Genomic DNA, 14,571 nt, shown 5'->3' with positions numbered 1-14,571 from the left:
TTTCTTTAGGTCCCTTCTGGCTATCCTGTATCCCTCCACTGCTCTGTCTGAACCCTGTTTCCTCAACCTTATGTAAGCCTCCTTCTTTCTCTTTACAAGACATTCAACCTCCCTCGTCAACCAAGGTTCCCTCACACGACATTTCTTTCCTGTCTGACAGGTAATACATATCAAGGACACGTCGTATCTGTTCCTTGAAAAAGTTCCACATTTCCACGACATCCTTCCCTGACAGCCTATGCTCCCAACTTACAGCTCCTGTCTTACAACATCGTAATTACCCTTCCCCCAATTGTAAAACCTACCCTGTTGCACGCACCTATCTCTCTCCATAACCAAGGTGAAAGTCACAGAATTGTGGTCACCATCACCAAAATGTTCACCCACTAACAAGCCCATCACTTGTCCCGGTTCATTACCGAGTGCCAAATCCAATATGGCCTCCCCTCTGGTCGGACAATCTACATACTGAGTTAGAAAAGCTTCCTGGACTCACTGCACAAACACCGCCCCATCCAATCTACTTGATCTAAAGAGCTTCCAATCAATATTTGGGAAGTTGAAATCGCCCATGACTACTACCCTGTGGCTTCTGCACCTTTCCAAAATCTGTTTCCCAATCTGTTTCTGCTATTGGGGGGCCTTTAGCATCTTGCAGTGTTCTTACATATTATCTGGTCAGGACCAGGACATTTATTCACCTTCATACATTCTAATTCATCCAGCACAACCTCTACTGTGATATGGACTGTCCCCAAGATATCACCACTTACTTCCCCAAGTTCCCAAGTCTTCAATTCTTTCTCCACGGTAAACACAGAGGAGAACTATTCATTGAGAAACTTGCCCATCTTCTGCGATTCTACACATGTATATCCACTTTGGTCTTTGAGGAGTCCCATTTTCTCTTTCTAGTTATTCTTTTTCCTTTAATATATTTAAAGAACTTCTGGAGTCACTCTAATCTTGTCAGCCAAGGCTATCTTGTGACCCCTTTTTGCCCTCCTGATTTCCTCCTTTAGTAAACTCCTGTATTCCTGTAAACCTCCAGGGATTTCCTTGATCCCAGCTGCCTGTACCTGAGCTATGCCTCTTCCTTTTTTCTGGTCAAAGCCTCAATATCTCTTGTCATCCAGGATTCCCTATTTCTGCCAACCTTGCCTTTGTAGTGAGGCCTTGCATTGATCTTTGGGGATCAATGTAGGAACGAGTCCTTCTATTGATTGGCATCAGTGTGTAGGAGTGAGTTACAATAGGAATTATTGTAATAGTGGATCCTTGCATTGATCTATTGATGAACATCACTGTAGGAGTGAGTTTTTTAGTCTTGTTTTGAAATGTCAGGATTCCTTCAGACCTGAGCCATTCCTGAGGTAGGGTTGTCCTTGTCAGCCATCTTCTGTTGCCAAGTCATTGAACTGTCATTGTTTGTAAGTTGATGATGCACTTACATTCCCTTTAATATATTTTGCTAAATGTAAAGAAAAAGGATGCTTTGATTTTGCCAGTTTGTGTAATTTGACCTGGAATTCTATCGATCTAATCTTATTCTCATTGATGTTGTTCAATAGCCAAAGTCACTACTCTCCATTACACAGGAAGCTGAAACCTGACCCTCTACCTGCCGTGAAAGCAAACTGCTCCATCACGATGAATTCCCAGTAACTGAAGCCAGCTGAATTATGATTCTAAATGTCAGATTTTCTAGATACAGCTCAGTATCTGGAGAGGGAGGTAGTGTTAATGTCCGGACAAGGTATTCTGTCTGTAATGTAAGCCCCTTTACATCTCTGTATACCATTACCCTGCTTGCACATCTTTACATGAAGTGTGTGTGATTGCTTTAGTTTACGTTCTGTAAAAGTGCTTACTAGCAGTGTAATCCTCCACTGTTGCACAAACAAAAATGGAATTAGCTTTTTGCTATTTGTTCTTGGATTGGTATGTAAATTCAAGGGGTCCAACGAGATAAAACCATAGCAAGATTTATAGCAGTGCTGTTGGTCCCTGGCTCAATTGGTTATGACATCACCAGTACATATGCAATTTATCTTTTTAAAAATATGATGATGGTTTCTGCCGCTTCCAATCTTGTAGGCAGGGTGGGAAAAAACCACTTCCCTCTTATCCTTCTACTAATTACATTACATCGATCCTGAGATGTTTGGAGCAGAAGTGGACCATTGAGCCCATCACGTCTGCTGGTCTTCAGCTTCACTGTCCTGCCTTACCCGTAACACTTGATTGCCTGATTAAAAGTCATCAATCTCTGCCTTCGATATTCTTAATGACCCTGACTTCACAGCTCTCTGTGCTAAAGAATTCCACAGATTCACTATCCTGAAAGGCAAAAAAACAAAATTCTCCTCGCCTCTGTCTTAAATGGGTACGTCCTTATTCTGAGTATGCCCTCATTCTGAGTATGCCCTCTGGCCCTAGATTCTCCCATAAGGCCATAAGATATAGGAGCAGAGTTAGATCATTCAGCCCATCAAGTCTGCTCTACTATTAGACCCTGCTGATATGTTTCTCAATCCCATTCTCCTACCTTCTCCCCATAATCCTTGATCACCCTTACTAATCAATAACCCTATCTGTCTGTGATTTCAATGCACTCTATGACTTGATCCCTACAGCCTTCTGCAGCAATGAGTTTCACAGATTCACTGCTCCCTGGCTGAAGAAGTTCCTCCCCAAGTCCATTCTCAAGAGTTGTCCCTTCACTCAGAGGCTGTGTCCTTGGGTTCTAGTCTCTCCTATGAGTGGAAACACCTTCACCACATCCACTCTAACCAGGCCTCTCAGTATTCTGTAGGTTTCAGTGGGTTCACCCTTATGCTTCTAAACTCCTTTCCGACAACATAGGCAAGACAAGGAAAGAGGACCTGTTGACTCATTATTAGGAATTGGGAACTAAATTAAAGAACAGGTCCTCAGGTTCATAATCTCTGGATTACTGTCCAAGCAACGTGCTAATTGGCTTAGGGACGCGAAAATAAGGGAAGTAACACATGGCTAAGGGAAGTAACACATGGCTAAGGGAGTGGTGTGGGAAAGAGGGGTTCCTTTTCATGGGGTACTGGCATTAGTATTGGACCAGGAGGGATCTGTACCTGATGGTCTCCACCTGAACTGAGCTAGGACCAATGTTCCAACGGAAAGGGTAAATTGGGTGGTCAACAGGACTTTGTACTAGAAAGTTGGGGGAAGGGAAACAAAGTAGCAGGTTAACGTGTGGGAGGGTGAATTCAACTGCATTGAAAACTATGAAAAAATGAAAAAAAAAAGGAGAACTTGGAGGTTATTAAAGACTCCAGAACATCAAATAGGGCAGTGTGTTTGGAAAGGGTTATGGATTAAACTTCCAGCATATAAAGTAAAGGGATGATGCTGAGACGGGGGACGGTAAGGACTGAAGGTGTTGTATCTGAATGTACACGGTATATGAAATAAGGTAAATGAGTGTGTGGCGCAGATTGAAATTGGCAGGTGTGACGTGGTGGGTGTCACAGAGATGTGGCTGTAAGGGGATCAGGACTGGGAGCTGAATATTCGAGGATATACATCCTATCAAAAAGACAGGCAGGTGGGTAGGGGATGGGGTTGCCTTATTAGTAAGAAATAAAATTAAATCAATGCCAAGAAACAACGTAGAATCTGTGTGGGTAGAGTTGGGGAAACAGTAAAGGTAAAACCCATAATGGGAGCAATGTACAGGCCTCCAAACAAAAGTCAGGATGTGAGGCACAAGATGCACCAAGAGATAGAAAAGGTGTATAAGAACGGCAAGGTTATAGTGATCATGGAGGATGTCAATATGCACGTGGGTGGGAAAAACCAGGTTGGCAGTGGATCGCAAGAAAAGGAATTTGTGGAGTGTCTGTGAGATGGCTTTTTAGAGCAGCTTGTGGTGGAGCCCATGAGGGAACAGGCAATTCTGGATTTAGTGATGTCTTGATAAGAGATCTTAACATGAAGGAACGCTTAGGAGGCAGTAACCATAATATGATAGAAAAGACTCTACATAGAGTCACAGGGATTTACAGCATGGAAACAGACCCTTTGGTTCAACATGTCCATGCCGGCCAGATATCCTAACCTGATCTAGTCCCATTTGCCAGCACTTGGCCTATATCCCTCTAAATCCTTCCTAATCATATGTCCATCCAGATGCGTTTTTAGATACTGAAATTGTACCAGCCTCCACCACTTCCTCTGGCAGCTCGTTCCATACAGAGACCACACTGTGCATGAAAAAGTTGCCCTTCAGGTCCCTTTTTAAGTCTTTACCCTCTCACCTTAAACCCATGCACTCTAGTTCAGGACTCTCCCACCCCAGAGAAAAAACTTTGTCTATTTATCCTATCCATGCCCGTCATGGTTTTATACACCTCTATAAGGTCACCCCTTAGCCACTGACGCTCCAGGGAAAACAGTCCCAGCCTATTCAGCCTCTCCCTGTAGCTCAAATCCTCCAACCTTGGCAACATCCATGTAAATTGTTTCTGAACCTTTTCAAGTTTCACATCATCCTTCCTATCGGAGAGAGACCAGAATTGCAGGCAATATTCCAAAAGTGGCCTAACCAAAGACCTGTCCAGCCACAACATGACCTCCCAACTCCAGACTGGAGAAGTTTGAATCGGATGTAATGGTATTATAGTTGAATAAATGCAACTACAGAGGCATGAGGGAGGAGAAGGCCACAATTGACTGGGAGAAGAGCCTGGCAGAAAAGACTGTGGAACATCAATGTCAGGAATTTATGGAAGTAATTTGGGAGACACAGCAAAAATTTATCCCTAGGAAAAAGCAGCATACTAAAGGGAGGATGAGGCAACCATGGCTGACAAGGGAAGTCAGGGACAGCATAAAAAGCAAATGAGAAAGCACATAATGTGACGAAGGGCAGTTGGAAGCCTATAAAGACCAACCGAGGACAACGAGGAAAGAAATAAAGAGGAAGATCGATTATGAGGGTTAGCTAGCCAGAAACGTAAAAGAGGATTGCAAGAGTTTCTTTAGATAAATAAAGGGTAAAAGAGAGGCAAAGGTAGATATTGGGGCTCTGGAAAATGACACTGGAGAAGTAGTGATGGGGAACAAAGAAATGGCAGAGGAACTGAGCAAGTACTTTGTGTTGGTCTTCACAGTGGAAGACACGAGTAACATCCCAAAAATTCAAGAGACGGAGGGCAGAGGTGAGTATGGTGGCCATCACCAAGGAGAAGATGCTAGAAAAACTGAAAGGTCAAAAGGTGGATAAATCACCTGGATCAGATGGACTAAACTCCAGAGTTCTGAGAGAGATAGCTGAAGAGATAGTCGAGGCTTTAGTAGTGATCTTCCAGAAATCACTGGAGTTAAGGATGGTCCCACAGTACTGGAAAATCGCGAACGTGACACCCCTGTGTAAGAAAGGAGTGAGGCAAAAGATAGGAAATTCCAGGCCAATTAGCCTGACCTTGGTCATTAGTAAGATCTTAGAATCCTTTGTGAAGGATGAGATTTCTGAATACCTTGAAATGTATGCTAAAATAGGGCAAAGTCAGCATGGTTTCATCAAGGGGAGGTCATAGTTGAAGAGTGTGTTGCTGGAAAAGCACAGCTGGTCAGGCAGCATCCAAGAAGCAGGAGAATTGAAGTTTCGAGCATAAGCTCTTCATCAGGATTCCTGCACAACACTCTTTGACTCTGATCTACAGCCTTTGCAATCTTTGCTTTCTCCAAGGGGAGGTCATGCCTGACAAATCTGTTAGAATTCTTTGAGGAAGTAATGACAGGTTAGACAAAGGAGGGCCAATGGATATTATCTAGCTGGACTTTCAGAAGGTCTTTGACAAGGTATTGCACAGGAGACTACTTAGTAATGTAAGGGCCCATGGTGTTAGAGGCAAGGTACTAGCACAGATAGAAGATTTGCTGTCTGGTAGAAAGCAGAGATTGGGGATAAGAGGGTCCTTCTCAAGGTGGCAGCCAGTGAGTGACTGACCCTGCATGGGGCCACAACTTTTCACTTTATACTTGAATGATCTAAATGAAGGAACTGAGAGCATTCTGGCCACATTTGCAGGTAAGTAGAGAGACAGATAGCATTGAGGAGGCGGGGAGGCTGCAGAAGGACTTGGACAGGTTAAGAGAGTAGGCAAAGAATTGGCAGATAGAATACAGTGTGGGAAAGTGTGAGGTCATGCACTTTGGTCAGAAAAACCAAAGCAAAGACTATTTTCTAAATGGGGAGAAGATTCACAAATCTGAAGTGCAAAGGGACTTGGGAGTCCGAGTCCAGGATTCTCTTGCAGGTTGAGTCGGTAGTTAGGAAGGCAAATGTGATGTTGGTATTTATTTCAAGAGGACTAGAATATAAATGCAGGAATGTACTTCTAAAGCTTTATAAGGCTCTAGTCAGACCACATTTAGAATATTGTGAGCAATTATGGGCCTATATCTCAAGGAGGATGTACTGACCCTGGAGCGGGTCCAGAGGAGGTTCACGATAATGATCCCAGTAATGAAAGGCGTAAAAAAATGAGGAAATTTCAGGACTCTGGGTCTATACTTGACAGAGTTTTGAGGGATGAGGGGGTGGGGGGACTTGTAGAATACTGAAAGGCCTGGACAGCATGGACGTTGGGAAGATGTTCCAATTGGTAGGAGAGACTAGGACCTGAGAGCACAGCTTTAGAGTAAAGGGAAGACCCTTTAGAACAGAGGTAAGGAGAAACTTCATCAGCCAGAGAGTAGTGAATCTATAGAATTCATTGCCACAAAAGCCTGTGGAGATCAGGTGATTGAGTATATTTAAGACTGCGATAGATAGGTTCTTGAGGATCAAGGGTTACAGGGAGAAAGCGGGAGAATAGGATTGAGAAACTTATCAGCCATGATTGAAAAGCGGAGCAGACTCGATGGGTCAGATGGCCTAATTTCTGCTCCTGTGTCGTGTGTTGTTATTCTGTCTCGTGAGTAATGGGATGTAGGCATTGCTGCCTGGACCAGCATTTTTGTCCATTCTTAATTGCTTGGTGAGTGTTTAACAGTCAGCCACATTGCTGTGGGTCTGAAGTCACATGTAAGCCAGACCAGATGAGGATAGTAACTTTCCTTCCCTAAAGGACATTAATAAACTAGATGGGTTTCAATGAAAACCGAGAGCATTGTTGTCGTTGGCTGTTATTGATTTAAATTTCACTATCTGTTGGGATGAGAAGCCAAGTACATAGAACATTAACTTGGGGCTCCATGTAACAAGTGTTAAAACACTGAACTTTGAAGAAAGAAAACAGAAGTTTAGTTTTGATAAGATGATAATTGGGCAATCAAATGTATAAATGTAATAAAGATTATATAGAGAAGCTAAAAGCAGAATGTTACTTCAAGAAGGTAGAGCCAGAGGTTTTTTTTTAATTCTCTTGTGGGTCATGGGCATTGCTCGTCCATTACTGCCCTTCAGTAAGTGCTGCTGAGCTATTTTCTGAACCATTGAGGTCCATATGCTGCAAATAGGCTCAGAGTGCCATTAGGGTGGGAATTCCAGGACTTCCACCCTTGACAGTAAAGGGATTGTCAAATTAAATTAATTGAGAGGTTTATAAAATCATGAGGGACATGGGTAGAGTAAATAGACAAGATCTTTTCCCTGGTGTGGGGGAATCCAGAACTAGAGGGCATAGGTTTAAGGTGAAAGGGGAAATATTTAAAAGGGACCCGAGGGGCAACGTTTTCAGGCAGAGGGTGATGCGTGTATGGAATGAGCTGTCAGAGGAAGTGGTGGAGGTTGGTACACTGACAACATTTAAGAGGCATCTGGATGGGTATATGAATAGGAAGGGTTTAGAGGGATATGGGCCAAATGCTGGCAAATGGGACTGGATTGGTTTTGGATACCTGGTCGGCATGGACGGGTTTGTTTCTGTGCTGTACATCTCTGACTGTGTGAAAGCACATTTGGACGAGGTATCTAACAGTTGAAAACTACGATTTTGATATCATGAAAGAGAGTAGAGGAAATGTATTAAAATGATTTAAAAAGTGACCAGTATTAATAATGTACCAGAGAAAGGAGTTGCAGCTGGCCTGGTTGCATATTTTCATCCCAGTGTCCTCATCATTGAAGTCAGGATAAGTGCAGTATTGATATTCTGTCACATTGGAATGCAGGTATAAACACACTGTCATATTTAGGTACCAAAAGACTTTTGATTGCAGCATATTTTACTGCATTAAATTTTCTGACAGTTTCATGAATTGAATACTGAGCTGTTGAAAATAGGACTCAGGAGCCTGAATCATAGCATAATAAAGTGCAAAAGGAGACCATTTGGTCTATAATGGTTGTGCTGATTTGTGAAAGAACTAACCAGTCAGTTGCACACCCAGGCCTTCTCCAAAGATCTGATTTTATTTCCTTGTTCAGGTGTTTATCTCATTCTCTTTATTTCTACAATTGCCACAGAGTCTGGTTCCACCGCTCTTTCAGGCAGTGCATTGTATTCTCTATGTGTTTAAAACAAATTCTTCTCACATATGAGTTAGGAGTGGCAACAGGCCTCTCTCTCCTCAAGTCTGCTCCACCATTCAATTGGATCCTGGCAAAAATGTGTCTGTCTACCACCCATAACCTGTCATTCCCTCATTAAGAGCCTTATCTACTTCTGCCTTATGCAAGAGTATTTTGGACTGAGATGAGAAGAAATTCCTTCACCCAAAGAAGGGTGAACCTATGGAAGTCTTGGTGACAAGCAGTTGAGGCCAAAACATTTTCAAGGAGTTGGATATTGTTCTTCGGAGTATTAAGTGATCAAAGGATATGGGGAGAAAGCGGCAACAGGGGACTGGATTGGATGATCAGCCATGATCTCACAGAATGGTGGAGCGTGCTTAAAGGGCAGAATGACCTACTCCTGCTCCAGTTTCCTGTTTCTTTCGAAGGAGTGTGCAACCACAGTCTTTTGGAGATAGTTCCAAGAGTGCTCAATCCACCATGAGAAAAATGTTCTCCTTATCTGTGTTTCAAACGGACAACCCCTTATTTTTAAACAGTGACTCTTGTCAGTTTAGCTTCTCCCACAACAGCAACTATCCTTTTCAGCTCTCTTTTGCAAGTTATTTTATGTGTCTCTCTTCAGGTTACCTCTCCCTCTGCCACTTGTAGCAATTTCTCCATATTTACTGTAAAAACCCCTCTTAATTTTAACTTCTGTTAAATCTCCCTTCAACTTCTCTGTTCAATAAAAAAAACAATGCCAGCTCCTCTGGTCTGTCCATACAACTATCACATCCTCGTCCTTGGTATCTTTCAAGTAAATCTTTGTTTGAAGACCCCATCTGGACTCTAGGTGGGATTGCATCTAGAGATGAGGTCTGTCTTGAGTGTTTTACCAGTTGTTGCTGTCACCGGTCACCTTGTGTTAACTGTTTCCCTTCTGTCTCTGCAGCATTGCCATCAGCACCTTCCAGGATTTCCAGGTGGCTACATCTCGGCAACGTCCTGATGCAGTGCTCCGTGAACAGTTCAAGGAGAAGCCTTGCCTGCCCTCTGCCGATGCAGCTCCACCAGTGGGGGCCAACCAGCTAGTCAAGATGGCAGTGTGGGGACTGACAGCAACCCTGGGAGCAGCTGCTTTGGCTGTAGTCAACACAGCAGTGGAGTGGGCCCCGGAGTTTGTTTTTCAACTGTTTCCATAGCGAGTGACTAAGGTAGCGGGAACGCGTGGCCTGCAATATGCTGCATTGGGAAACATCTCTCGGCTGAAACGCAACGATTGGACTAAGGAGCCCAGTGGTGCACTGTGCCAAAAACCTGTTCAAGGGAGCAATAAATGAAGTCTTCACCTTAACTATCTCCAACATGCTCCAAAATAGGAGGGACACTGGAGCACCAGCCATAAACTCTGCCAACCCCCTGCCTGGCAGCCACCTCTCCACTTCTCTTCTGCCAATTGTACAGTCAAGGACAACTTAAAGAAATTAGCAAACAGTAAGCACTTAATGATTGCACGTCCATTTCCTTACACTGCGGACACTCAGAATGGAAGTAAGGCCTTGTGAATTTGCAGATGGTTAGATGGAAACCTGGTGTCACTCAAGTGAGCCCTAGGCTGTTGTAGATTGAGGAGGGAATCTTCAAATACAGTGTGCCTCCAGAGTGACTTACAATCAAATAGCATCAAAATAATCCCACACTCAATTTAAAACAGTGTCCTGGTAGATGAAGGGGAAAGGAGTAGTTTATTTCAAGTTCGTTACTATTCTGAGATGAGACAGAGTACTGTCTTCCCACCATTTGAATGAGAAGCTAAAGGGAGACTCCTTTTGCCCTGTCAGGTGGATATTAAAGATCTACGGAGTATTTAGAAGACAAGGAGGCGAGTTCCCCTGATGCCTTGAACCATATTTGTCCCTTAACAAGTGTCACTCAACAGATTATCTTGCCACTGCTCATTGTTGGATATTGTTTTGTACAAATTGGTTCCTATGGTTGCCCACCTTAAAACAGTGACAGTGGCAAATATCAACATTCCTTCATTGTTAATAAAACACTTTGAGATGTCCTGAGGCAGAAATTTCTAAAGTGTATTTTCTGGAAGACGTGACCATTGCCGGTGATGGTGGGTGGTGATTGCTCAGGCACAGCTGAAGCAATGTTGGTGAGTTGCTGCACCTGTAAATGGTAATTACTGGCGGCCTGTTTATCTGATGGTCGAGTGAGTGACTGCTTCAGGTGAAAGTGGAGTGTTGATCAAGCTGACTGCTTTGACCTAGGTGTGGCTGAGGTTTAGCTGTGTGTGCCACCTAATGGGAAGGCCATGGGATTACCACCACCAAGTTATTCACCATCCTGACTTTAAAAATATATCACTGCTCGTTCAGTGTCACTGGGTCAAAGGCCATAAGATATAGAAGGAGACCATTTGGCCTTTGAGTCTACTCTACCATTCAGTGAGATTTGATAATCCTCGCCTGCACTTTGTGCCTGCCTCATGTTGAAGGTGGCAGCTGGGGTGCCAATGGAGTGGTGTCCTGAATTGTGTCATTGGAGCTGCTTATGTTCGGGCAAGTGGAGAAAATGTCACCGCGCTAGTGACTTGTGTGTTTATAGATGGTAGACAAACTTTTAATGAATGAGGGGGTTAGTTGCTCACTGGGGAATTCCCAGCCTCTAACCTGAGCAATAATGAAAATTTCAATTGTCGCAGCAAGACCAGACCTTTGGATGGTGGGAGATCAGAATTTTCACTGTTTTGCATTTGAGAAAGTGCTTCCCAATTTTCCCTTAAACTTTTATGTTTTAATTTTAAGGTGATGTTCCCTTAGTCAGGCTTCCCCTATCAGAGGATATAGGTACTGTTACATCATTAAAATTGCAGTAATCCCAGGAATGCAGGTTTGAAATGTTTAATTTTGTGCTATGAAAAGCAGGGAAATGTTCAATGTTGGTAGTCCCAGTGGAATTAGATGTACCCCTACTCCTTGATATCAAAGCACTGATTCTTGCTCAGTCTGGGCAGGTGCTGTAGGTGATTTAGGATTTCACCCGCTATGAATAGTGAAATTGAGTAACTGACTGGCCTCCTCTGCTGTCCAGGAGATAGGTTATGGAAAGCATCTAGATAATCTACTGAAGTGACCTACTAGCGATGGAGGACATGCTGTAAGAGCAATGTAATGTCTGTGGCTTTGTTAATTGGAGGAATTTCCCTGGGTCAGTAGGAGAGTTGCTCTATCAAGAGTCAAGAGGAGATGGGATTACATTGAATATGGTAAGAAAAACAACATCATCCAACACGATCCTTTATGAATCACTGAATTCTGTTGAAGTTTAATTGTCTGTCACTAATGTCTAATAGAAGTTCTTATTCCTAGGATGATGCTGACAGCTGATGCTCAGTATGTTGCTGCCCCTGCTGATGGACGCAGTGAAGCTCCCTGACAGCATACAGCTGATTTACAGCTATCTGCAGAGACTCCGGTTTTAGCAAACAATTTCAGTTTGATTCTTCTACCATTTAGGAAACCGTGTTTAGGGGCATGTTACAAGTGAATTTGATAAGAGGGAGGGCAGGTGACTTTTGGGTCTGTCATTTCTCAAAGTCTGCACAGGGTTAGGAGTGGGGGCAGGGGTCTTCACCTCAGATCTGGATTTATGAGCTAACTGATGGAGACTGATTGCTATGATTAGTCAACAACTCCATGATTGTAATATTATAGGATTACCAGGACCATTGAGGTACAGTAAATGGATCATCGTACTGCAGTTCCTTTGTTTTTGCTGCCTTGCATATCCTTCAAACACTTTTTTTCACCAGAAATGGACCTCATTGTTTCTATAAACTCATAACATTATCTTTATTGATGGCTTTCCATGTTGTTATTTCAGTAGACTGTCTGTTGTTCCCAGGCATTCTAATATTTAACTGGAGCTCCCTCTTCTTGGCCCAGTCACCAAATTAAACTGATTAATTTTTGAAAACTTGTCACTGTTTTCAGAATGTCAGTTAGATCCCCAGGTTATCTCTTATGTGAAGCCATTTCTTCTGTCTTTCCCTATTTCCATCAACTTCTGTATTGTCAAGGGTGGGTTAACTGCAGAGGAAAGTTTCCTCGTTTTCACATAATGCTTCAATTTCCATTTCATAAAAATACTGCACACCTTGCTACATTGCCCCAGTGAGTTCTGTTTCTCACATCAGCAACTTGATGGGTTTTTTTTATGCTTGCTGGGGTCCTGAAATATGGACAGAACAGTCATAAGGGTCATATCATTGGAAAGGTGAATACTGTACACAACAGACCTTTATTGCATAGAGAGAATGGTTGACTGTCATTCAAGCCTTTAACTTATTCCTTGATATTTTCTACAACATGCGTCCCTTAATTTAAATTACGTGTCCTGACTCCCATTGGGCATGTTATATCCTGTTGAAAACTGGAGCCCACAGCATAGTTCCATGACAAAAATTCTCCACATCAATAGAATGTAGCCGCAATGGAAGAATATTGAGATTTTAGCCAATACCTATGCACTAGCTAAGTGAGGCTGATCGGATATTGCAGCTGGACTATGCCTGCAAGATTTGGTGAAAGCATGAAGCGTACACCTATTTATATTTCAGGAGTGAAGATGACCTTATGCATTGTGTAGGCGATCATCATCACTGCAACATAACCATCATGGGGGTTTGCACGCATCCGATTTCCATGTTCTGTTTACACCCTGGGTAAATCCTCCTGATCAATACTAACTGGGCTCTCTCTCTTTCATCTTTTAACCCTGAAGATAATCTCTAATATGGGGAGGCTGTGCTGTGACATTAGTTACTTTACATTGTAAAGTGTGTGGATTCATGCTTCTCGGAGATGCATTCTTTTGCACTGTACCTGTACTGTGCTCTGTGCCCTAATTCTTCAGAGGAATTGCCAACAGCAATTAAATTGGCAACTGCCGTGCTTTTAGTATATACTGGTCATTTAGCTAGAATTGTGGGGAACAAGTCTATAAATACCATCTACCTTTAGAAGACCAGGTACAGATTTGGTGCTGACACCAAATATTGATCTGGATCTTGTTGGGGCAAATAAATATGTTAATAACAGTACCATTATGAATGAGCATAGAGTCATACAGCATGGAAACAGACCCTTTGGTCCAACTCGTCCATGCTGACAGATATCCTATATAAATCTAGTCCCATTTGCCAGCAAATGGTCCATATCCCTCTAAACCCGATTCATATATCCATCTAGATGCCTTTTAAATGTTGTCATTGTACCAGCCTCCTCCACTTCCTCTGGCAGCTCATTCCACACACGCACCACACTCTGTGTGGAAAAAGTTGTTCCTTCGATCCCTTTTATATCTTTCCCCTCTCACCCTAAACCTCTGCCATCTAGTTTTGGATTTCCCAATCCCAGGAAAAAGAGCTTGCCTATTTATCCTATCCATGCCCCTCATGATTTTATAAATGTCTATAAGATCACCCCTCAGCCTCTGATGAACATATAATCAAAAATAACCCACTCGACTCACTATGGTGAATTTACAAAGAAAAACCTAGCCACTTAGCTGCTCCTCTGCTGTGATTTCCCCACATAGGTTTCTTCAAGGTCAGCTGTAAATTTTGCTAGGTAAAAACAATGACTGCAGATGCTGGAAACCAGATTCTGGATCAGTGGTGCTGGAAGAGCACAGCAATTCAGGCAGCATCCGAGGACAGGCAAAATCGACGTTTCGGGCAAAAGCCCTTCATCAGGAATAAAGGCAGAGAGCCTGAAGCGTGGAGAGATAAGCTAGAGGAGGGTGGGGGTGGGGATAGAGTAGCATAGAGTCTGAGGAAATGACCTGGGAGTTGCAGTGGGAGAGAGACTATTTTCTCAGACAAATTCCAATGTCCAGAGGTACTTGAAGTCAAACAGCAGAGGCAGTAGCTCTGAAGGTTCACTGCTGGGTCAGACAGCAGTGTAGGTTTGTTTCTCCATTGATTCACTTCCCACCATGTGGTCACTGCCTTTGTCTCCCTTCCTCCTTTTTTTTAAAGTGCTGTCGTTTGATTCCCCCCCCCCCCCCCCCCC

At 43.1% G+C, this 14,571-nt stretch overlaps 1 protein-coding gene across 3 annotated transcripts in view; it reads left to right on the top strand.

Moving 5' to 3' along the window:
• zgc:63863 (uncharacterized protein LOC393372 homolog) overlaps positions 1-13,682 on the top strand; it is a 44,642-nt gene extending 30,960 nt beyond the window's left edge. The window contains exons 8-9 of one of the 3 annotated variants that reach the window (XR_006311764.1): positions 9,438-10,649; positions 11,588-13,682. Coding sequence is in view for 1 of the 3 variants with exons in the window: in XM_043690940.1 (XP_043546875.1) it covers positions 9,438-9,687 (250 nt within the window). In the remaining 2 variants the exon portion in view is untranslated. Of the gene's footprint in view, positions 1-9,437 lie in introns of all 3 variants that reach the window. The other 2 variants (XR_006311765.1, XM_043690940.1) reach the window with 2 other exon arrangements.
• Positions 13,683-14,571: the final 889 nt, after the last annotated feature.

This window comes from Chiloscyllium plagiosum, chromosome 5 (assembly GCF_004010195.1).
Source record: "Chiloscyllium plagiosum isolate BGI_BamShark_2017 chromosome 5, ASM401019v2, whole genome shotgun sequence".
NCBI classification, from domain to species: Eukaryota; Metazoa; Chordata; class Chondrichthyes; order Orectolobiformes; family Hemiscylliidae; genus Chiloscyllium; species Chiloscyllium plagiosum.
This window is presented reverse-complemented; position numbering and strand designations above follow the sequence as displayed.